The sequence below is a fragment of the Ziziphus jujuba genome, chromosome 7 (genome assembly GCF_031755915.1).
Source record: "Ziziphus jujuba cultivar Dongzao chromosome 7, ASM3175591v1".
Classification (NCBI taxonomy): Eukaryota; Viridiplantae; Streptophyta; class Magnoliopsida; order Rosales; family Rhamnaceae; genus Ziziphus; species Ziziphus jujuba.
Window position 1 is genome coordinate 9,466,334 of NC_083385.1, and position 25,508 is coordinate 9,491,841.

General features: G+C 37.4%; 2 protein-coding genes across 4 annotated transcripts; one reads left to right on the top strand and one right to left on the bottom strand.

Moving 5' to 3' along the window:
* Window positions 1-820: 820 nt before the first annotated feature.
* Window positions 821-2,559, top strand: LOC107424367 (uncharacterized). Its single transcript, XM_016034152.4, has 3 exons — window positions 821-1,064; window positions 1,259-1,701; window positions 1,791-2,559. The coding sequence occupies exons 1-3, from the start codon at window positions 980-982 to the stop codon at window positions 2,355-2,357; spliced, it is 1,095 nt and encodes a 364-aa protein (XP_015889638.3). The 5' UTR covers window positions 821-979; the 3' UTR covers window positions 2,358-2,559.
* Window positions 2,560-3,108: 549 nt separating this feature from the next.
* LOC107424364 (uncharacterized) lies at window positions 3,109-25,078 on the bottom strand. Of its 3 annotated transcripts, none has more exons than XM_048478599.2 (35): window positions 24,556-25,078; window positions 23,586-24,301; window positions 22,717-22,842; window positions 22,536-22,621; window positions 22,128-22,236; window positions 21,373-21,468; window positions 21,159-21,221; window positions 20,997-21,056; window positions 20,597-20,665; window positions 19,687-19,768; window positions 19,466-19,518; window positions 19,288-19,353; window positions 17,968-19,200; window positions 16,740-17,738; window positions 16,317-16,652; window positions 15,697-15,955; window positions 15,384-15,606; window positions 14,871-15,261; window positions 14,284-14,433; window positions 13,956-14,177; window positions 13,612-13,833; window positions 12,452-13,105; window positions 11,717-11,977; window positions 11,251-11,598; window positions 10,060-10,469; window positions 9,534-9,960; window positions 7,742-9,040; window positions 7,064-7,324; window positions 6,659-6,949; window positions 6,089-6,565; window positions 5,418-5,849; window positions 4,891-5,169; window positions 4,142-4,693; window positions 3,849-4,058; window positions 3,109-3,451 (listed from the first exon to the last, which is right to left on the bottom strand). In XM_048478599.2, the coding sequence occupies exons 1-35, from the start codon at window positions 24,611-24,613 to the stop codon at window positions 3,332-3,334; spliced, it is 11,640 nt and encodes a 3,879-aa protein (XP_048334556.2). In that variant the 5' UTR covers window positions 24,614-25,078; the 3' UTR covers window positions 3,109-3,331. The 3 variants fall into 3 exon arrangements, with proteins under 3 accessions (XP_048334556.2, XP_048334555.2, XP_048334553.2); XM_048478598.2 differs by having other exon boundaries at window positions 10,060-10,463; window positions 19,288-19,386; XM_048478596.2 differs by having other exon boundaries at window positions 19,288-19,386.
* Window positions 25,079-25,508: the final 430 nt, after the last annotated feature.

Consider the following 25,508-nt stretch of genomic DNA (forward strand, 5'->3'; position numbering starts at 1 on the left):
CGGAACCGAAAATCACCTTACCGTCTGATTGGTTTCTAATAGATGAAATCCAACTGCCCCTATATAATGACTATAGTAAAAAATATTTAGATGGAACCGTACGAATAAGTTTTTGAAACAATCCACCAATAGTATCCTTACAAATCAATCTATTGCTCAACGATCTATAAAAAAATATAACACTCTTCAACAAATATATTTAGAATGAGATTACGAATTAAAAAGAAAATTACAAAATCTTAATAGGATCAAAGAATTAGAAATTGAACTAAAATCCTAAGATTAAAAATCAAAACAAATCACATTACAAGTTGGTCACCCTCAATGAGGAATATTTAAAAGAACTAGGATCCCTCACTGCAACAAACTTTGAAGTTCACCTGTCAATAGATCCACAATTAAACACGATAACCAAACTCTTCAAATCTTGTTGGAAAAATTTAAATAATGAAATGATGTTTGAGAAAATATAAAGTATCTAACTCTTTCTATAATAATTTTTAAAATTACACCAACAAATTATTATTATTTAAAAATAAAAAATAAAACAAAAATAAATACTCCAGCCAAAAAAATAAATAAATAAAATAGAAAAGGGAAGTAGATCATGCCAGCTAAGCCCAAACCCAAGCCTTCCAAGGCCCATTAATTGTCCAAATTGCACAGAAAACCGGAGGCGATGTTTATTTAAAATTCTATTCCAACGGCTAGTTTTGGTGAACGTGTTTGTACCAATGTGTACCGCACGCGCCAACGGTCATATTGCAAAGTTTAAACTCCGTTTAACATTCTCTTATATAAACCTTCATAGCTTTGCTCGTAAAACATCTACTTTTCCTTTCTTTTTTGAATTTAATCCGATCGTCGTCTAGTTTACTTTCTGTCATCTCCATCGCTTTTGATAATCAGGTCAAATTTTATTGGTCTGTTTCCCTAAAACCCAGTCCGTGTTCTTGCTCATCTTCTTGATTCATTTTCGATGGAGACCCCATTATCAACAAGAAGAGTCACAAGGTCACAGACTTCGGCTGCGTTAAACAACAGCAACAACATTCCCATTTCAAGTGAGTGGTTTTTTTCCCACTTTTTGTTTCGATCAAACAGTCAATTTTGAAGACAGAAAATTTTGGGTTCTGTTCCCTTTTTGTTGATTCGGAAGATTTTTTAATGGAAATTTTCGAGAAACTATTTCCTATCGATTTTAGTTAATAGATTATAATACGTTTTCTTTGTTTTTGCCGATCTTGAATTTCTTCAGGGAAAATTGAAGAATCTGAAACTGGTGTATCAAAGTCAAGGAAAAGAAATGGGAAACAAGAAGATCGATCCGCGCTGATTGATATTACGAATGATTCTCCGATCGTTGGGCTTGCAATGGGTAGCTTGGAGACCCCATCATCATCCACAGTCAAGCACAGAGGCAATCGAGCCAAGATCACACCTGGGTCTGGAGAGGCATTGCTTAGGGGTCAGGTCAAGAACCTCTTGCAAAAGGTTGAAGAAGAAGCCGAACTTTCGAAACTCTCTTTGGAAAGCCGCCCTTTCCTTCTCCTTCAAAATTCTCCGGCGGGACTTCTTGCACCGACTCCGGCAAACACACCACAAATCCCGAATCTCTCCGGTGATGGAAGTTTGAACGCCGACAACGACTCTGCTCTGGAGGCACCTTCTCCGATTGTTGAAGAGCAATTGATTTCGCAGGTTAAAAAAATTTTCTTTTTGGTTCTTTTATATCATCCGGTTCTTTGATTTTGATTCAATTCATTAAATTTTTATCTTCTTTGGTTTAGGTTGTATGTGATATGTTTGATGGAATGAAGGAAGAGAGTCTTGAATCACAAAAGAGTATCATCACCCGGTCTCTGCTTCTAGATTTCTCAGAGAAATCCGAGGTCTATGATTCATCAGAATGTTCCTCTGAGCTGACTTATCAAGGATTTGGAGAGACTGAATCTGAACGCAAAGAGAAGCCAAACCCAGATGATGATGATGCTTCAATTTGGTCTATTCAGGTAAATGCTAGTGCCCATGATGAAGATGAGGAAGAAGAAGTTAAAGAAGAAGAAGATGGTGGTGATGATTTCTATGGAGAAGAATATGATGAAATTGAAGAAGAAGAAGAGGATGAGCTGGTGGATTCGCTGTGCGATGGAATGAGCAAGATCAATGTGAATGAGGAGAAGAAAATGCTTCCAAAGTTTGAAGGAAAGCACATAAGGTTTGTGTACAACAGTGATGATGAAATTGAAGAGAATGGGGTTGAAGATGAAGTTTCGCCTACTATTGTGAGGTTGAAGGGCTTGCCAACTCCTAAGGGGAAGCATCTTCGCTTTTTTGAGGAAGAGGGTCAAAATTGAATTCTGATTTTTTCGTATTTTTCTTAGTGAGAATATTGTTGGTGTTTTTCCTGACACCCTTTTTTTTAAGATTGGTTTTGGTGTTTTTCTCATTGCTGATCTTTTTTAGCGATGCTTCTGTTTTGTTTTCGAATCTGAAAGACAGAGGACGAATCATGTGTTTGATTCTTCAATAATATTGACGATTACATATTGATGATTACTCACTGCTTGCTGATGAGTTTTCTATTTTTCGACATTTTCATACAATATAAAGCAAGAGGAAAAAGGAACCAAAAACAAAAAAAAAAAAAAAGGAAAAATGAAAATGACATTAACGAGAAAAAATAATAATAATAATAACAATAATAAAGGCCAAAATGGATTAGGGAATTGTGATTGAAATTGCTGTATAATGAAGTTCCCACTCCTTAAGGGGGAAAACGGGAAAAGAAGCATCGTGATTGTCATTCCCTGCCCCCAAAAAGACTACTAAAATTCACCTAAAATGGAAAAAAAAAATAAAAAGAAAGGAAAAAAAAAAAAAAAAAACACATGAAGAATTGTAATACCACAGATAATCAATTTGGAGAATTACTTTTTACTAAAGAAAAGGATTCGCCATTGCTTTTTGCCAAATAAAAAATTATTTGGGCACCCGAATATGATTAGGAAGATCCATTTATGACGATTATTTTTACTATATGGCTGAAACAGAACTTAGTTAAAGAGCCGTCAACTGTGTTTCTAGCAAATCCGACGCACCACAAAATGTAAGAATATTTTTTTTATACGACAAACAATTTTATAACATAACAAAGTCATTTACTTTTGACACCCAATTTACATCTAATTTCGATTTGGGTGTCAGAATCAAGAACATAGACAACCACGTTCAATAATCAATATGTACATAATAATATCTACAAAAAGAAAACTGCTATTCCCTATAAGTAAGATTCCGGTTAGGTTTTCTCTCTACATGCTCGCTAGATTCAAAACCAAGGATGCCATGTCGGATCCATCATGCACAAGTTCCTCGGGGTCAGGGCTGCTTCAACCAACTCAGTGACTCCCCTTTGCACCGACTGCGGCCCGTCCACAATATTCTCCTCCTGAATTCATAGGAAAACACACAATAAAAGGGTTTTGAGTATTTAATGTCAAGGAAAGTGGAAATAAAAGAAGCTAAGCAATCATGTGTCCCATATAAACTTTGATCGCAAAAGGTTGAAGAACTAGAGCGGAAAAGTAGTAGCCTGAACCCTTTCCAAATATAAATACAAAACACCAGTGATTCTAAAATCAGCCCAGCAATATCTCAAATTTTATATTCTTATCAACCAAAAATATTCCCTTTCATGCAAAACGAACAAAGAAATAGGAATTAGCAGCAGGATCTATTTTCGTAGAATTACTCCCATCCTATAAGGCATTCCCTCGGCAATTTGTGTTACTGATGGTTTATATTATTCTATTTTGGTGATCCAGATTGAAACAGATGCAGCATACCTCTTCAGAGAAGTACTGTGGGGATATTCCATTGATACGTCCTATTACATGTTCAACATTGGTAGTGATCTTTTGTTTAAAATCAGCAGGGTTCATACTGCTCCCTCCAGCAATAGGAGCCATAGGCATTCCAAGGGGTCTTCTCCAAGACCAAGACAGCAACTCATCACGGAAAAACATGGCTAGCTGATGCCACAGGTGCTGACTTTGCTGCAAATAGAGAAGTCGGGATTTGAGTCACAATGTTCTAGTTGAAAAAGTTAAATGGACGTAGAGTTCTCAATAAAACTCACCTTAGGTGAAACTAAAGCCTGCGCTGCAGCACACATTGCCGAGACAATAAGGCCTTCCACTCCAAAGTAGGAGAAGAAAGCTTGCATATTCCTAGTTAACCGGAAAGGCACTGGTTCATTAAACTCTATTGTTCCATTTGCATCATAAGCAGGATGAAAATCTGTTTGGAATATTTTTCCTGTGTTCTTCGCAAATAAAATCTTATTTGGGGACCTTCCCCCAATTTGTAGCATGAAAGACATGAAACTTGAGAGGGCCAACTGGATGGCAAATTGCTTTTTGAAAGCCCACATATGGTTGCCACTTAAGAGAGTCTTGTACATGTACTGGGAGAAGATGCCCTCAGTTACAAGATTTCTGATTATGTCGTTATAAGCTTGGACACGTAGCTCCACAACAGTTTCCGGTGAGATTTGGCCTGAAATAGCTTGGTTCAATTGCTCTTTGAAATAGGTAATCGGAAGATCAGCTTCTTTATCATTCCTTGCACAATGGTTCTCATATACCTCAAGAAAGGTGCTGTACATCAAATCATCTTCTACCATGCGGACCTGTTCATGAGAGCATAGTAATTAGAACAAATAAATTTGCAGGTTAGTCCACAACCACCCACTTGAAGGGCAACCAAAGTGATCAATCAGTGGATCAAAAGGCAGACTGAAAGAAGAATCATGGATTGCCATACCCTATGTCTACGATAAAGTTCATCATATGAAAAAAGAAAGAAAAATATAATGCAAATGTTAACCTGCGACCAAACAGGAATAATGATGGGGGTGTGAATGCATATGTGACGGCGTCTTGATTCCTTGTGTTTATCAAACATTTGGTTCATCACTCGGAAAAGCTGCAAAATGCGTTCATCACTTCTAGCATTTGGAGTCAAAGATGTCTGAACAATAAAATGTCGTTGTGAGCCATCAGAGCCAATAAGAGTCAAACGGCGGAAACTACTTCCATGTCGTCGCACGATTGGAATGTCGGCTCCAACCCTATCTAACTTTACCGTATGGTCCGGCCCAATTTCCTGATATTACATAATATAATTTTTCAGTGACGGTGGGGGAAATGCATTTAAAATTCGAATTTTTTTAAACCAACATAAGCATTAAGAAGGTCCTTTTTTATAAGCACTTTAGGAGGTCAAAAAATAATATAATATCAGAGTCTTTAGATGATAGGAATTAGGGCTTTAAGTTCATAATAATGACACTAAAGACACTACTACCAATAGATAATTATGATTAAAAAGCATGCGCAATGAATTTTGATTACCTGATCAATGAAGTACTGTCCTGGAACCTCAACATCAACCACATGGAAGTCACGCAACACCCTGCTTTCTTCTTCCAGCTTCAAGACAGCTGGAAACCTATCTTCAACATTGCTCTGAAGAACATTTTTCCAGTGTTTCAATCTCTCAGTCAGTTCAGAGAGGGTGGCTGGGAAAGTAGTTGTACTTTCAGGATCAAGATCACGTTCAAAATCCTGCTTGTACTCTCTTACAAAATCAACATGCTTATTCACAGCATCCGCTGAGAAGCAAGCTCTGCAAACACCAGAAAGCTCCTTCTTGAGAGATTGAGGAACCTCAGCTGTAGTGGCAGTTGGGTATTTGTAGCAACGGTGAAGCAGTGCATTAACCACAGCAAGAAGTCTCTCCTCTGGCAAAGTGACAAACCTTGAACCAATTTCTGTGAGCAGAACCTGGATAGTATTTGAAATATGCATTTGAGTTTCATACCATTACAGTATAAAATACAACAAAAAGGCAGTGAATTTGAAAAACAAAAGCAAAATAAGAATAATAATCTCTCCCAATTTCTTGTCCACCAGTCATAAACTTAATATTTCCACACATGAACAAGCAATTTATTGAAAAGGTTTCCTGGACAACAATATTGCATAGAGAAGACATTAAAGACATCTGAGACAGCAACAGTTACCTCAAGTTCACTAGCTAAATTTGTGTGCTTGCTTCTAAGAGCCTCCATTATATCCTTTGCAGCATCAAAAGCACTGGCAGCAGAAGCTACCAAACCTAAAGCACCAGAACGCCTTAATGCACTCTGACCACCATCATTTATGCTTGAAGAACTTTGTTGCATAGATTGATCATTCCCTGCATGTACCCCTCGATGCACACTGCTATCCACACCCGTGGAACTTTCAGGTTCTTGCCCATGAGAGTTCCCACCATCACCAGATTGAGTGGCTTGGTGAACTTGATTGTCTGAGGATAAAGCACCCGCACCATGACCCTGTACTCTTACATTTCCATCAGCTAAACCAATAGAACCGGCATTGGCACCAGAGACAGTTTGCTGCATTCTCTGTTGAGCCATTGCCATTCTACCAGCTTCAGACTTACTAGCAACATCACGCCGTTCAAGCAAATATGTGCGCAGCCAGTAATATAGAGCCTGAGAATTCAAGGCAGAGAATATCAAGATCTTTTTGAGAGAAAAAAACTGAGCTAATTATTTGCACTCAACAAACAAAATGTAACATTTTACCTGTGGATACACATTTGCAATTTTTAGTAGAACAAGTTTGCAATGGGGAGCCTCTGTTCTCTGCAAGGAGAGTAAGAGTTGTGGAATCCATGAAAGCCAAACCCAGTGGGGAATTTGGTCAAAATACTTATCAAAAGCTCTCCCCACATGTTCACTGGGAGTATCAAAACTAAGGAGATATAAAACACGAGCCATATGGCTTCTTGAATTAGATATGCCAAATTTTATGCCTTGAAGAAAGCAGCTGACAGCATATTCCAACCAAATCTCTTCATGAGTTTCTTTGTAAGCCTGCATTTAGAGAGAGGGGAAAAAAGAAAAAAAGAAAAAAAAAGACGCAAATCAGTATTTAGATCAGGAAAAGAAATATACAAATCGCATGTGAAGCAAATAAAAAGTTAGTACCATGTCACAATAATTTCCCCAGCTTATCCACCCTTTGGGCAAGTTTTTGAATAGGCTTATCGCATTGGAGTAACTAGCATTGGCACTTTCAGAGTCATTTAGCTTTAGAAAGAAATCCCCCTTTAGACGAAAGATTTCTGCTTTGTTTTTCACAGGAAAATACTCTAAATTAGTGCTGTTGATCAGACCAAGACCACTGGCAAGCTCTCCTTTCATTTCCAGATAAGCTTTTGCCTGTTCTCTTATCTTAACAAAGGCTTCCTGCACACATTTTTGAGATGGTAACGACTCTTTCCCAATATTTATAAATGTAAAAAATGCAGGTAATATAGGGAAGAAAATTATAGCCAACAAATAAAGAGGAAAGAATTGTAGATATTTAAGATCAACATTTAACATCATCGAGGGAAGAGTGTAGTGGTAGGCAAGGCCCTGGTCCAGGCCTTTGGGCACTTATTCAGCCAGAAAAAATGATCGTTGGTTAAAATATCTATGGAAGGGAAAAGATAACCAAACACAACTTGATAATGAAAATCAGTCATTGGATTGCAATCTACAACCACATATATTGTAAGGTCCAAAGAACAGCAAATACACTACGGAAATTATATATTCAGCAAAAGAGAGAGACTTCTTCTCCACACCATGACATGAGAATATTTGTTATAGTTTGAGTACCTGCACTTCCATGGTTGAAAGGCCATACATCTTTTCAAGTATTGTCACACAAACATCATAAAGCCCTTGCTTACGAGCAATGCGAGCAAGCTTATTAACATTCCATGCTTTGTCGCGATAACCTAGGTGATGAAGTTGTGGGTTTGTCGTGCTAAAATCCTTGAATGCCTCGATGACCGAATTATACATTTCGTTCCTCCATTGGAGCAAATCATACCAAACAGACATATTATCCCATTCATTTGGAGTTCTCAACCTCCAAGTCTCAAGAATGTCCTTAAGATCAGCATAAAGATTTCCATGAACACCAACAACAGAATTTCCAGATGGTTTGTTTCCATTGGCAATGTCCACAAGAATTCGTGATGATTCTTGAACTTCAACTAACTGTTGGAATTGCTGCAACAGAGGGATTCTGGAATAAACAGACATCTCTGGTAACTGCCACCACAGGTCTAAAGCAAGATCAACACCTTTCCCCACTATGTTTTCAGCATCCCCCACACCATTTGTATTTCTCTCATGAAGAGCAAAAAATGCTTGAATGAGTCTAAGCTTTGGCGTTTCTTCTACTTGTGCCTTTGGAATTACATGATCCTTCATATAGGACCAATCGGGCAATTTCCAAAGACTGTCAAGCAGGATTTCATAATTCTCAATACTCTTGCCAAAGTCAACCAGTGCATCCCATTGACTAAGTTGAGTAGCACAGTAAAGCCACTGCTCTTCCCAAAGACACATCTCCGCCTTTGTTGCTGTGCTGTTATATGTGCCTTGAGTTGCCTTAACCATTGCATGGTAAAAGAGACTTTGAGCACGTTGCCAGTAACCATGCTGAACTAGTGAAAGTCCAGCCCTTGTTTCTGGAGTTATCACCCTTCTCTTCCACAGTCCACACCTCATATCTTCTTCATTGAGCAAACGATAAAGCTCAGCCAGAGACTCGGAGCATTTTGAATCATTCGTGAACAGCATAACATGACTTTCCAGCAAGGCCAATGCAATGTGCCATGCATTATAAGTCTTCCCAATATATTTAATGAGCTCGCTTGGCATCCTAGGTTGAGGATGGCTCAACTGAAGTCCTTCTAGAAGTGCTTGAACAACATTTGGTCTATTTGCTTGCTGCTTCTTATGATAATCTTTTGATAGGAGAGTGATCATTGGTTTAGCTAATTGCACTTGCTCTTCCTTATGCAAAGTAACCCATACAATGGGAAACACCAGCACCCATAAATGGTATGCAACATTAGCATCTGTATGAGCCAGCTCTCTCAATGGAATAAGAAGATCAGCAACCTAGAAGAGTCAGAACAGAAGGTCAGAACTTTCAAATATAGAAGATCAACTCACTTTACATAAAACTAGGCCAAAAAATCATTTTGTCAGACTCAATCAAAACTACGGGACTGGTAAATTTTTGTGGAAGATCAAGCATACTGCACCATAAGATACTATATATATGTTAGAACAACAATATTCATGTAAGACCCTCAAACAACAGGACAGAAAGCAGGGACATGTGACACGATAAACCAACAAACTTGGGGTTTGCAAGATTAGAACTCAAGACCAAGCTCTATACCATACTAAATTACCATTAGTTCCAAAAGTTTAAGTGATAAGAATTAAAAATAATATTGACAATATTATATGCTTATCCACACACACACACACACACACACACACAGAGACAGATAAAAATAACCTGACATAGTATTTTGCATCAAATTTACTTCCATAAATGATAATTTGAAAAATAGTAAATAGAGCAATGCCAGATTTTTTTTACCTTTAGTTTGCTCATCTCATTCAGAAACTGTGCATGCTTAAGAACAAGAGCATCAAATGTTAAAGGAGCATCCTCAGGACCATCAGAAACATCAGTGACCTGCTGTATCCCAGAAGAATCTGGAAGAGGACCTGAAACCACAAGTGGTGGTACCCTTGCAGAGTTTGGAGCAAGTGTAATAGGTTTATCTTCAACTAAAATTGCTAAAAGAAGATCAAGGCCCTGTTTGAGCCAGAAGACATCACTTAAGGCTTCCCAGTCCTGAATTTGAATAATGTACTGAAGCCTTGTGAATAATGTTTTCCCAAGAGAATCATGATAAAGTGAGAAGAATTTCATCCTAATTTCAGGATCTCTTGCCCGTAAACCAAGCATAAATTGTCTTTCCACCTTCAGAAAGACCTCTTGTGGCAAGGATTGGTGATATCTGAAAGTCAACCAAATCATTTCATTGGATTTCGGAGACAATAATAAACTTAATATCGAGAAAATGATACTATGCATATGAACCCGAAAATGTACTTACTTATTTGCATCAGCACATATTCCATAAAGAAGCTGAAGATACTTCCTGTCCCACTCTTCCAGGGCATTTTGAGAGAAATTTTGCTTATCAACTTGAGAAAGTTTCTGAAGAAATGAGACTATTTCTTTTGGAGTGAGAAAAGAACTTGAACTGACTGACGTGCCTGGCTTGCTGAAGTCATCTTCAATCCAACCTTTTATCACATCAAGTATGCAAAGTAGCACACTAGCATCAGTACCTTTCTCTGAGAGCAAGGCATTCAATATTTGAGTTATGGATCGTTTACATTCAGGAACAACCATGACCCTCTCACTAATAAGCTTCAGTACAGATTTTAGATTAGAGATGACTGCGACATCAGCACCTTGACGAGAAGAGGTAACAGCAGAATCTGCATCTTTTGTCTGACCCTGACATCATGGATAATTAGGGAAAAAATTCAATGAAAGAAAATATGCAATTTATCAAATACTGAGCCATCAGAAAAAAATGAATAGGATATGTTTGAAAAATATCAAAAAACAATATGGCCACATAAGACGTACATAGTATCTTAAATTGAAAGTTAGAAAAGGAAGAAACTAACCACAATCCATCAGGGGTGAAAAACATCATTCTGAAAGTTAAACATAAAACTAACCATCGCCAAATTCAGTAAAGAAAGAAATACCAGAGAAAAATGGAAAATTACACAAAGGTGGGTCTAACATACACTGAACCAAGCTTCGATTTAGTCATTGGTTCTACAAGAAGTTTCAGTTAAGAGAGACATTTTTCAATTAAATCACACTAAAACCCAACCAAAAAGGGAAGTAAAGTATCTATATTGCTAAGGATTATGCACGTAAACAGAACCATAAAAAAATAGACAACAGGCAGGAGACGGGTGGTTCTTTGTTAAAGACCAAAAACCATAGGAATGTACTTAGTTGAAGAAAACAGTTATCAGACCATCTTTTCTTTTGTCAGGAGAACAAGAAACAAATCAGTAATGGCCTCTATGAATAAAATGAAGCCACACCAATAATAAAAAAATGGAAGAATATGTTACAAGTAACTTGTACTATTATTTGTAATCCCATGTGGGTTTTCGCTTCCAGTATAGCAATTGGGTTTACAAATACATTTTATGCCCAAGAACAAAAAATTGCAATACAATAACTACATGATATAAAAGAAAATGCAACATACCTGTCTCAAATGAGAACCTGCAGATGATCCCATATCCCTGGCCAAGCGTTGAAGGATACGAACCAAGAAGTAAGGATCAATGAAGTTCTTTTGCACCTCTGTCAAAGTTTTGATGACAAGCAGAACAAAGCTAATAGAATTGGAAGTGCTATCTTCATTTGAAGTTTGAGGAGCTGTAACAGTATTAATATGCTTCTGTATCAGCTCATCAACCTTTAGATACAAAGCCTTCACATCTGGGGGTGTAGTAGCTCCTTCTGGAGGAAATGCAACAAAGACCATCTTCAAGAGGGAGCACAATGACTTTCCAGCATCTAACAATTTATACTTGAAACACGGTTCAAGAATCTGAAACAATACACCCGTGAACCAAAAGACAGTGAATGCACAAGAAGAAGAATTTCAAAATTTGGCAACTGTAGACTTATTCAGAAAACAAAATACTAGTTACAGCATGACAACATACCTGGGAAATGTGGTTGATGTTATTTCTGATGAATAAGTGCGGCTGCTTCTCTAAGACCTTGTTCATGACATCCAGACCCTGTGCAAGAGCTGTGGAAGGGTCCTTTGACTGAGATTGTTGAATGCTGCTCAGCAACTTATCAAGATAATTAAACTTAACATTGGCATTTGGCCAGACCTCCAAAGCTTGTGAAAGTAGCTCTAAAGCTTGTTTGTACATAGTGCTTGCTTCCCTGTCCTTAGGCTCTATGACCAGGGCAACCTGTTTCCAGAGAGTCATTCAAAAAGGAGAAATAATAATGTCTAGGATGAAAAGGAACTAGCACTGCCCTAAGCAAAATAAAGATAGCTATATTGTTCAGAAAACTCCAATTTCCACACTTGGAATTCATTGGAATTCATTTCAGATAAAATGATGTCTCTGTTTATATGTAGCACGGAGCTCTTAAGTATGTAGTGGAGGATATTAATCCATCAACACTTGCATAAGACCATTGAAAGTGAATCCATTTGAATTTCCAGCTTAATATATGAGTAAAGAAATTTTTAATCTGAGCTCAAAGAATACATCAATATACGTACATACAAAACCAACACATCAATAATTTTCAAATTCCTGAAAAAATTTAAGGGAGAAATACAACACTAGGTAATGTAACAAAACCAACAGCCTTCAAGATCCACTTAGATAATATTTTAAATCCAAAAGAAAACACAAGTTGAAAAAAAACCTCACCCTTATAAGAAAATTGATGATCATTTCTTCCATAGCAGCATTTGGCTTAAATTCTTCATCAGGTTGGCTAGCAGGTCCAGGGGTTTCTATGTTGGGGATTGATGCACCACCAGGAGACATGACACAGAGGGATTGGAGACCAGGTTCAACTTTGACACGCTTAGTTGAATCTTCTGGGAATGTAGTGCCATCCACAGAACGCTTAGGATCAGCACCAGCAGGGCCAGGATTAAATCCCTCGTTGTTCTGGTTAGGGATATCACTATCGGTTACTACTTTTATTTCATTTTGTCTTTGCCTTTCCCAACCAACCACCAAACCAGCAAGCTCAATGGCAAGACGCCTGTTTTCTGCTGTAGTGTTATAAGGCAATCCAAGTCGACTGAGAGAATTCACCATTTGAGGTACAAACTGTGCTCTGCAGCTGTAAAAGAGATCTGAATGGCGCACAATGAGCTGAAAAATGTGAATCAAATTAGGAATCGAGTGGCCTTCCTCAACCAGAATTTTTTTGGTGTATCTTATCCAAATTGGCATACGGGAATCCCCAACAAGAGGCAACCTTCGTGGAAGTGCTGGCATTAGTATATCAAGGGCCTGCTTGACCAGCATTTTATTCTCTGGCTGACATGTTCTAAGAAGTGCTACAAAAACCTGCACCACAAAATCTACATGTGAAAACTAACGAAAAGAATAAAAAACCAAATCATACATGTCTATATGGGATGTGCTTGTGTACTGTGTTCACACTTGCTTATATGATATCCAAAGAACATGTCACACTACCCCTCGCAGCCTAACCTGATGCTACCCATTAGCTTGCATGATCTATGACCAACCTTGCCTTTATATGTTGCTCGTGACATTTCTAATGATCATCAATTGATGCTGAGGGGAAAAAAACTGTGCCTTTTCTTGTCATTTAATAGTCCAAAAACAATGGTTTAAAACAACTTTACCATCTCTTAGCATTTCTACTACATGAGTACCAAACAATAATACTGCTTATTGTTGAAACTATAATCTAAAAATTCATAACTCAATAGAGGCACTCACTGCCAACTTGTGCAAATTATGCAAAGATAGATAACTTATAACAACAAAATTTCAAAGTGAGATGATAATCATTTGTACAACTAACATTAAAACTATAGCCAAACCTGAAGTATAATTTTCTCTGGGGCCTGATAAGCCTCCAAGAAGTGGCAAACATTCACAAATGCCCACTGTTTACTGGCACTCTCTTCACGTTTGAGATGATTCCAGCCAAATTTGATTAGCTCTTTCCTATGATGGACAAGGTCATTCTGGAGATACTTAAGAAGCAAAGTGGCAAGTTGCAAAAGTTCAATTCTTAAAGGTTCATCATATTCAGCAGAAACCTACAAGATAAAATGAGGGAAAAATAAAAATAAAATATTTTTAATGATTATGAAATGCGAAAAACAGACTGGCCAAAAAACTCCATAAAACAGTATAGTTGATCAAGAAATCACAATATTACCTCTTCAGGAGGATCAAGAAGTTTGTCAACAATTGTTTTGATAATAGTTGGGTCAACAACCTCCCAACTTTGTCCATTTTGGAAAGCATGAGCAAGCATTGGAAGAATGAGCATTTGCATTACTACCACTAAGTGATCAAGACCAAGTTGTTTGGATTGGAAAAGATTCAGAAAATGCAAGAGAAGTGCTTTTTTCAAGTTAGGTGGATAACCTTCAGCCACCTGAAACAGAGGACACTGACAGGTTATAACAGTTTCATAATAACACGAGATGGGAGAAAATAATGAACCCAGAATGAGGAAGAATCAGATCCAAGAGTCACTGTACCTCAATGATATAAAACTCCTTCAGAAAGGTATAGTCAATGCGAGAATGAAATAGGAAGATGGAGAGTATATCAAAAAGAACATTCACTTCTGTCTTGTCATGTCTTAGATAATTCAGGAAGCATTTGACAAGCCATTTGCTTTCTTTAACCTGCATTTTAGTAATAAAGATAGAAAGCAACATTTGAGGACCAGATGATTTAAATAGTTCTAACCTGTATTTTAAAATTATGATAACAAAATGGTAATCATGGAAAATCTGCCAAAAACCAAAGCTGAACAAGAACAAAGAGGACAAAATAATGGACTTCAAATTTGAACATTGAGTTATGAATCCAAATAAATTAGTGCAAGAACACATGCACAAATGGTACCCATGTAATTATTGCTTGTTGAGAACCATACAACACAAGTTGTCACGTTTATTCCAAATCTTTTTGGTAACAAGCATAGCATTGTCGATCGTATAAGCAATTTAAATCACCCTAGGGTCAAATATTAAGCAATAAGAAAGAAGTAAAAAACTTTGCATTTGAAGCATTACTAGAACACATGGACACAGATAGATTCTTCATAAAGAAAACTTACCTGTACCAAATTTAGCTCCTGTTCATTGTGCAAACGAGATATCCTGGAAGGCGACTTCCAAACAAGCACTAAGGTATCAAATACAGCACGATTACTTTGTAGCCAGCCAGGTATAAGTTTGACTAAAGTTTTAACAAGTGCAAGTCCTCGAAAATAAGCATCTGATGTTGCAGAGGGAGCCACAGAAGATGGATTAGAACCATCAGGCGGAGGTGTGATAAGACCTTCATCACCTATTAGAGCTGTGGGTGGAGTTGATGATCCCGGGGTCATTACCATATCAGATTTTGGCACAAATTCAGGAAATGCACTAGTAAGAATCTTCTGTGGTGACTTTGCAAGTTCATCTCTCAAGGGCTGGCCCGCATCTGATCGAATTATATACATAAACCTGAATTTTCCAAGAATAAAAATAAATAAATATACAGCACAGGATACTGACTATTGGATTAATGGACAATTTACATTGTTAATCAGGAAAATGATTTTAAGAGCATGGCACCCATCACTTACCGTCTGAAGTACTTTGGTTCACTTAGTCGAGCAAGAAAATAATCAACAGCCAGTGTTGCATAGCGATTCAAGAACTTAGTGAGAGGAAGACGATATGGACTGTTGATCTCACTGAATACTTGTCCTGGGGGAAGCGATCCTTCCAATTCAATGGTTAAGCTTACAAGCTCATCAAGAAACTTTGATGCAGCCATTGGAAGTAGGTGGAAAAGCTCAATAATAGCTGCATAAAACAGAAAACTCAATGCTATCATCCATAATTGCACATCTAGGTGCAACCTCTATGATAATAGTACACATCTTAATGTCTTACCTGCAGCAATTTTTGGTTCTTCACCAGCCTTCCATGATCGCTGACTCTGAGCAAGTTTTTCAGGTTCCAACCATTTCTTTAGATGTTCCAACAACTTGTTTCCTAAGGTAACATTAAACCAAGTGGACAGAAGTTCAAGCAGCCGGGCCAAGCCTTGGAGAAGAGGCATGTTAAGATTCTTGGTATGTGCCAGATTAACCAATATAGGCCTGAGGCTGTTTTGTAGAAGTTCTTTTGGCATCCTCTGTTGATTAATAACCTGAACAACAAGAATAATAAGAAGGATTGACAAAACTAAGTTCCTAAAGTTCAAAGGGAAAACTCCAGAGACTAGTGCATTTTGGAAAGGAGACTAAGAATTTGAGAGAACATATAAAATGGCATGTTTATGTTCCACGGCCTTCTACCATTTCCTTATCCAGTAAAACAAAATGCACAAGACAAGATAAGTACGATCATTTAGCCAAATATGCAAACAAAGCCAAAGAATAAGCATACCTGAAAAACTAAGCCATACTTTCCTAGAATATACATCACATTTATCACTATCTAATCAATAGCCAGCTAACTTGAGAAGAATATGAAATAAATAATCTAATAAAATAAGATGCATAAAAAACCTGGCGCAGACCCTCCTTTGCAACAGCAACAATTTCTGGTGTTCGACATGTTAAAGACTTAAAAAACATGGAAATGATCTTTGAACGCAGTTCAGTATGATTTGGAGTTTTAAAATCTGCCCACGCCATTGTCGTACAAAGTAGCTCAATGCAGGCTGTTCTAAGCTTGTTTAGTGAAGTGGCAACTTTTGGGTTCATAAACTTCACAACCCATACAGTTTCATCAGCCTCAGCAATTTGCAATGCTTCTTGGAGGAAATTAACTAATTCTTGAGTCAACTTGAGAAGAGGTGGTCTCAGGGCCAAGCAGAAATTCAAAGCCGTAACTGTCCCAACCTGTATGCCATCAAAGAGAGTTGGTGAGAAATTTTTTAAAATATATATATATATATATATATATAAAACAATAGCAATATAATATACCTGTTGATCAACAGTCTTCGACCGAAGTGGACGGACTAGAAGAGGCTGCAGCAAAGGCTGATACAGAGGCTCAAGAAGCTCAGATACCTCACTACCAGTCCTACTAGCCAAAAGTGCCAAGCACGATTGTACATTCTTTCTCACAATAACAGATGCATTAGGATTGAATAACTCTGAAGCAAGGAATTCAACTACTCCTTGAAAACTTTGCCTGCGTGGTTCACTATTTGCTTCATCAACATTGTTGACCACACGCAGAACCTGCGTGAGAACCTGGCTTGTCTCTTCCTGCTCTTTGCTGGCATAAACAGGAAGCCTTTTAAGAACATACACCAGGCCACGGACTATTCTTACTTGGAAAAGGCATAAAGTCTCAACAGTGACCTTGCCAACTAATGCACCAAGACCCATGACACCTCCAATCTGTGCTTGCCATGTAGTTCCATAGCAACAATGCAAAAGACGGGGCAAAAGTTGCTCGAAAATAGGGATGCGAACACTTGGAGGTGGCGAATATACAGGATTCATTGATGGACTAGAGACTATCATTGGAGTACCGGGGCCTCTCGACATCAGCACATCAGCATGTTTTGAGCGAGCAAGAAAAAGAAGTGTTTCAGCAAAGACATTTAAAGCATTAAGGGCAGCTTGGGCATGGAGCCTGTTTTCATCTGCTAACACATCAACTAAAGCATCTAAAAATATTAGAGGGTCTAACTCTTTGAGGTTTGAAGATAGGCTATTCTTTGACCTGGAACCAACATTCACATTTGATGAAAGCATCGAACCTCCTAGTGCTGGAGTCACAGAAGAAGCAGCCGTTGGGGAAGAATCAACATGAAAAATCATGGCAAAATGGCGACAGACATTGACAATAAAGTCGTCTTTGGGATCAAGAAGATCAGGTTCTGCACTTGCAGCAATAATGGTCATCAAGAGAATCTTGAAAACTGATTTCTCAGCCATTAGCTGAGTCTTTGTCTTTACACCCAAGTCAGCCTGCAATTGGACATAAATTATCATTGCACTGATAGTACATTTTACGATTTCAACTATTTTGGTTTCTCATAAAACAATTGAAATTTAAGAGAAAAGAAAGGATAAGTTAAGAAAAAATAGGTATAGAAATTGAAACAAAATAAAGAAGATGGTAACATGTTCAGAAAACAAAACCATCAAACTCTAAGATAGGATTACAGCAATAGATAACATTTGGAATCAAATTAACCTTTATATCCGATGTCTCGGATCTGCGCCAAGACAAATCAACAGTCGAAACTAACAAGCTTGACAACTGGCTTGCTGTATATCCATCATCCTTCACTTTTTCAGGCAAATTGAGCTGAGATGACAAGCAAACACGAAGAAATTTTAAAGCCTGCTTTCGGTAAAATGAATCAATTCCGGCACTTTTGTTCATAACAGCTGCTACAGCAAGGTTTATGCATCGATCCAATGGCACCAGAAATGGAGTTGAGGGCTCAAATGTAAGAATCAACCGTAACCCATGCTCTGGATTGTCCTTGCACTCAAGTGCAAGGGGCTCTTTAAGAAAACGCCTGTTACGACCACCTAACTTGCCAAGGAGTTGCAAAGCTTTTGCACCCCAAGGATAGGGTGTAGGTCTTAAGTGTGACCACAGGGCTAAAATCACATCAGACATAACATTAGCCATACTGGGTTCCAAGAAATCAGGATTCAGACTATCTACCCAAAACTCAAGTGTTCTTAAACCTAAGCTAACTAGGTCATCATTTCCTTTAAGACACAAAACAAGAGGCTTCATAAGACGTGGAAGGTGAGGTAACAATGAGCTTAGGCGTGCAGGTAAAGTTAAGCACAATTCAAGCAGAAGATCCCTCATATCTTCCCCAGTTGGACCCTCAAGCATAGTTAAAAGCATATTAAGACACGGTTGCAACATGGGCATCAAATCCCGCAGCAGAAGTTCAAATTTGCATCCTGCAAGTGCACGAAACATCGTACGAAGAAGTTGCATATAACCAAGAGGCCTTTCAACCTCAGTGGCATTTTTCATGCAAACTTCCATCATTACAGGGACATGAGGCTGTAAAATACGTTCAAAATCTGTAGGTGCTTTGGCAACTGCACCAAATATAAGCCGAAAAAGATGCAATACTAGTTTTGCTGCAGGTGAATCGGGATGCTTCAAAACATCAAGTTTACTGCTTACAAGAAAGTTAACCAAAACATCCGCAAATGGCCGGTACACTTTAGGGGTTTGCAAAAGCGTGGAAAATATGTGAACCAATTGAGAGTTGCAAATCATGCACTCAAAAAGCTCTGGCATACACAATGAGAACATGTCCATTAGATCTCGAGGTTCCATGATAGACAGAATCTGGGAGAAAAGTTGAAGCATTTCCCTCTCCTCATCCTTCTCCTTGAAGAGAGCTAAGCAATGCACACCACTCTTTAAAACACCAGAGGCTTTCCAGACCTATCCAATATCAAAATTAGACTGACTAATCATCTAGCATTTTCATACCTGAAAACAGCTTTCAAACTCATAATTCAAGTCAAATACCTCATCTTCTCTCATCCCTTTGAAAGCTTGAGGCGCAGGTACATTAGATGATGGTGAAACAAGCACCTGCGGGTGTGTTCCATGCGTGGAAGGAGAAACCTTAAACCATCAGCAATGTTACATGAGATAACAAATGTCAAGCCCACTTATGAGAAAGAAGCAAATTATACAATAATACCTGTGATCTGGGCAAGTGTGCATGAGTGATGCTCCATATGATTGTCTTCATTCCTAACATATTCAAACATAGATATTTAATTAAAAAAATACAACCATAAACAGAAGCCCTTACTCAATATTTGTTAGAAGTGAATGAACTTATGAATCTCAGGTTTTTAAAAAATCATCCTCCATTAAAGCCCATAAAAAACTAAAGAAACCATGTTAAGGATCAATTACCCATAACCAATGTCTTAATCAGATGCTTGCAGTCATTGACCTCCTTTGAATGTTCCACTGGAACCTGCAAATTTAGAACTGCCTGCAAGTGTATCATATGTCACAATTTAATAGGAGGGCAACAAGAAAGTGCAAAGATTTCATAAAAGAGAGAGGCAGACAGTTACTAACTATAACAAAGGAATCACAGAAAAATTAATAAAACAGCAATAAAAGAACAAGGGAATCATTAAAATTAATAACAATCATTTTAAACAAGAAGATCAAGTTATCTCCTTTCTTCCCATCCAAGAAAAATAGCATTCCAGCATTGAAGGTAATTGATTTGGCACTTGAAATGTCCAACACCTGCACACAGAATCCTTCAAAACCTCTAAAAATATGCAACGTTCATCTGCTTCCGTGTAATTGATTAGGAAAAAAAGGTTCCAAAGCAGAGTTTGTAAGACCATCAATAAGATTCTCCAAAGTTTCATCTAACTAAAGTTTAGCACATATTTCTAGCTAGAATTCCCACAGCATAAAACTGCATAGATTTAAAAAACGATAAAAGTAACCACTGTTATCAGCAAATATCTAGCTAATCAAAAAAGAGCACTCCTTGCAAAAAGAACTATACAAATAAAGTTACTGATTAACCTAGTAATGCAATTCACCAACAAATAAAAATTGCAACATTCTTGTAATACTTAGATTAAGTAATGAAAGAATCCATAGGATACAGGCCAAAATATATATATATATATATATATATATATATATCTAAAATTTGTCCTCTTACAAAAAAGAAGGAAAGGGAATTAATAGAGTTGTTTGTTGTTAAAGACATGATACACAAGCATACAAGGAACTTGGCATCTTAACATTTTATGGAGACATAATAACCTCAAATTAAAGTTGTCAAAACAACCTGCACAGGGAGTTCAAGCTTTGACCTTAAAGTAGCCCGATCTTTTCCCTCCTCACCCTCCTCCAACAGCTATCAAGAAACATGGAAACATCAGTACAATCAAATAATCTCAGTGTGCGCAGGATGTCCAATAAGTTGAAAAGGCTTCATATTAATGAAGTATAAAAAGTGCCAGCCCCACTTCCCTCAAAATATCAAAATTAAACATTGAACTCAGAATACAAAATATAGACCAGCATAAAGCATACACGAGACAAAAGCTACACACACACACATATATTATTGGAAAAAAAAAAAGAGAGAGAGAGAGAGAGAGTAAAAAAAAAAAAAAAAAGAAGAAGAAAGAAAAGACACTAAAATCAACCCCTAAACATCAAGCAATTACACAGATCATATTAACCTGAGGAATGGTACGCTTGAAAGTACTAAATTTCCCCACAAAAGCATCCAAAATGCGCCCCTACAAGAACAACATGACATGCATTATTAAGAAGAAGAAAGGAAAAATCTATGAAAGTAGCAATTTAAGACAGTAGCGCAAAATTTAGATTGTAACTCAGACCAATAGAATCCGTGCTTCATCCATAGATGGTTGGTCAACACCCTTCTCAAAAATAGGCTCCACCTATATCCCATATAAACCATTATACAAAACATAGGAACAGGATCAAAATAGACATTAATCTTGCAATTAATATTAGCCAGGTCAATAAAAAATAATAAAATAAAATGAAAGCAACTGAAATCTTTTTAACAAGTAGGATTAGCATATGCACCAGATTCAGCATCAGTCGGGCACAAGTAGTATGAATGCTGAGTGACAATGAAGCATCATGCATGTTACTTGAAAACAAGTATATAATCCGCGACAGCTGCAATTAAATCGTACAAACGCATCAGCAGATGAAATTAACATAGGATGTCAAAGTGTAGTGTCAACTGATGGAAAAACATGTTACTAGTTGCTAGCAACAAAAACAAATTTATACAATTTTCCTGGTTAAAAGGGACTCCATCCATGTAGATAGGGAGAATGTATAAGACAAGAGACCCTATTAGTTATCACCATAGTAAATACATAACAAAAACACATGGCACAATTATATTACTGTTCTTTTTTTTTTCTTTTTTTTTTTATAAAGGCATTTGAATGACTATCAGAAGTAGTTTTATATGATATCAAAAAAGCCATAGTATTACCAAAAAGAAATAAAGAAAGTTTTCAATAAGACGGGTTCCCTACATGCCACAGCTTTAAAACAGATCATACAAACAACACAATGCTACTACTGTGCCATCAAATAAGAATCCTTTCTTTTGAGTTGGAATATATGCCTCTCACCATTTATGCAGAGACAAAAGGTGAGTCAAGAGCATGAAAAGCAAAATGGCCAAAACTGATAAAGGTCGGTATTACCCCAGTTAAGTCACTGTCAATGCCTTAAAGTAGTAATTGAAGTGGAAAGAACCACATCTAATAAGAGATACAGATAGAAACAGTGTGAGTTTGTAAAACACAACAAAGTAATACCTGTGACAAGGAAAGCTCACCACGAACATGATGAACAATCTCTGCAAGTAGACTATAAGCCAATGGCCTTAATGTCTCAAAGCAGGCTCTACCAGTTCCAACTAGAACCCTGGTTTTAAAATCAGTGTTAGAAATGAAGGAGAAAAAGAGAGAGGATAAAATATGCACATTTTAGTATTAAACTAACATATATGTCACAAACATGCATACCTATGAGTTTAAGACTAAAGACAGAATCAAAGATAACCTATCTCAAAAAAGAAGTAACGTAAAGGCTGGCTAGCATAATACTCAAAAGTACACATAAGTCTCTATTGAAATGTACAGATTTAAATGTCCTAAATTAAGAGATCAATGTTATAGGTTGAACAGTTTTGCTTGCCTACATGGTGTGGTAAATATAATTACCTCTCTTCCAACAGAGTGTCAATTAGAGGAAATAAACCCCGCTTGCAATCTGTTCCAAGAACATGTTTTAAAGCTACTAACAATTCCTGCATTCACCAATATCAAATATTTAACTTCAAAACAATAGAAGAAGGACAAGGATCACCCAAAAAATCATAAATCAAGAGAGAATAATTATTACCTTACGGATGGATACAGAATCTGAACAAGTAACCAGCAGATTGACGATGCTTTTACATATGCTTTCTTCATGTGGCCTAATATAATCAGCAAAACTCTTCAACAGGTACGTCAAAAAGGAAACCGTCTGGAATAATAGAAACACAAATTAGTAGACAGTAATGGAGATAACATGGAAGGGAGAGAATCTATCAGGGGAAAGCATGAATAGCATTGAAGTTTCAGCATCTTTGGGTGTCTTATTTCCACTTCATGTAAAGCTAGCAACGATATTAAAACCACATTTCAACTGTTCTATGTCTATGAACAGATGGCATTCCTTGTGCAGGAAAGGCATGCCAAGCTTATATATCTTCGTGAGATAGTAAACTTTTACCATGAAACGCTTTTTCACTGCTTGTGGAAAAGAAGGAACGACTTTTAGGATATTTGCTTCTATAACAGAATGCAGTGACTTCAAGAGGAGAATCTCTGTCACTAAAGTTACTTTTTTAGTGCTACTAAATGTCAAAACCTCCTGTTGGGCTACTAATGCAGTTTGACCTCTGGAGATAGTTAGAAACTAGCAGGTTATGGCTCATTCATGGGAGTAGATTGATACTTTGATCCAGTTTTAAAGATTGCCAAACATTAACAATCTGTGGCTTACGTATACAATTTTCTAGTAGACCCAGGAAGAGGTGGTACTAGTTCAAATGACAGGTTATGCCTTGAGACTGCTACAACCTGACTATAGGAAACCCCAAATTTTCGGTATAGGTAAATTAAAGTGAAAAAGATGACCATTATCTTTTAGCAGTCATTTTAAGCTTAAATTTCATTTTACAGGTAACAATTTAAAATTAGTCATCATTAGCAACAATCACGTACCTTAACTTGTGCACCCTTTAGCTCAATGAATTGAGTCTTCAAATGGGGAGGAACCTTTTCAGGACCAGGAACAGATATAGCGGCAACCATTAAAGGTAACAAGTTAGGTATATTGGTTTGGACAAGCCTACTGTACAATTGAAAAAGAAACAGGACTACAAGTGGACTCTCTGTAACTATCTTGAAAGAACGAGTACTTGGGTTAAGTTGCACGGACCCACTATACCCATTACTCATGGGTTGATCCGAAGAAGAAGTATCCATAGGCTTAACATCTTCCCCAACCACAGAACTATTCTCAAAAAAATGGCTCACAGTCAATTTAAAGTTCTGGTAAATCTTGCAGACGAAGTCCAAGAATGGCTGAACTTCATTCTCCAACGTGGGCCTGAAGTTCCTTAGGAGGTCGAAGATTATACGGATAGAGATTAAGCCATTCTCTTCATTGTCAGTTGTGAGCACTTGCATGGCAACCTTCAAGAGGTCCTGTACGAAGGGACGGAGAACTTCACTATGCGGTAGACGATTGAGAATCTCTACCACGATGTTTCGTAGTTTGTGCTCAGGATTGTCAGTGAACTGTGGCTTCGTAATTTGCAGAAGAATCATTGAGAATGCCCGGAAATAGCATTTTAGAAAATTCAAGTACTCGGCAGTATGGGCAATCTCAAGACTGTCCCGAACCTCCATCGCCATCTGAAGCCTGTTCGGAATTGCTGTTTCAAATAAATAAAACAGCATATAAGTATAATTAAATCTGGTGCATATTCTTAATAAACCTTCAAAACTCATTGCATGATAACCGAAATTAAATAAATAAATAAATAAATAAAACAACTGTCCTACTGAACTTTAGTTCAAAATTTTCCTTAATTCGGCAACTAAACTTAACAAATTCCATATAGAATTTGCTGAGAAACCTAAACAGAGTTCAAAAACTTCAAAGAGAAAAAGAGAGAGAGTATTTTACGGAGGTCGGGCTCGACTAGATGCCGAGAGTGTTGCTCGAAGTTCTGAACTGGACTCATGATGTATCAGCGTAAACAGAGAGCGAACAGAACCCTAGTTCCGCTGCTCCTACGACAAGAACCGTACAGTCTCGAAATCAATTTCGCTTTCTCATTGATTCTAGGGTTTCCAGAAAAGACAAATGCCTCAACATAGGACTCTGTAAGCTCCACTTCTTGCTCTGTTTTATGCTCAAACCAAGCAACCTCAGAAACTGACAGCTGTTTCGTTGAGCGCTCGAGGGCTTCAAGAGGAAGGAAGAGACCCTAACAATTGGGACGAACTTGGAGTGAAAACTGGATTTTCGAAAAGGAAAAGATATAACTGAGAGTTTTTCAAACAGAGTGAGTTGGGTTTTTTTTTTTTTTTTGGTTGGTCCGAGAACAATTCTTCAGGTTAATGCTTTCACCGTGACTTTTATTTCGTCTCCCGGCTGTTTCTCTTGTCCTCGAGGACTCGACTCGAGAATTTCGTGGGAATTTGCGTTCCCAGCCTGGGACGACGATACTTTATAGCGTTTTAATTCAGCAAACGGGTCACTATCCAGCCCACTTCGGCCCAAAATCTGCCCGTGGATGCCGAGGAATTTTCACATGCACTTGTAAAAGGAACTCTATGCAATCACAAAATTTTACATCACCACCAAACTAACCCTGTTAAATTTTTGGATAATATCCTTTATTTTTACAATTTTTCATTTTTCATTTGGAGGGTTATTAAAATATTTTTAATATTTAATTTCTTTTTATTTTCAAAATATTACATTCCAATCCAAATTTGTTTAACGAGAATTGTGAAAATAGTCATGTCCACCTCACGTGATCCAAATTTTTTATTTAAAATTAAAAAGCTTTATCTTATTTTTTTACCAAATTTTCCAATTTTTTTTTCCACCTCACGTGACCCTTCATTCTT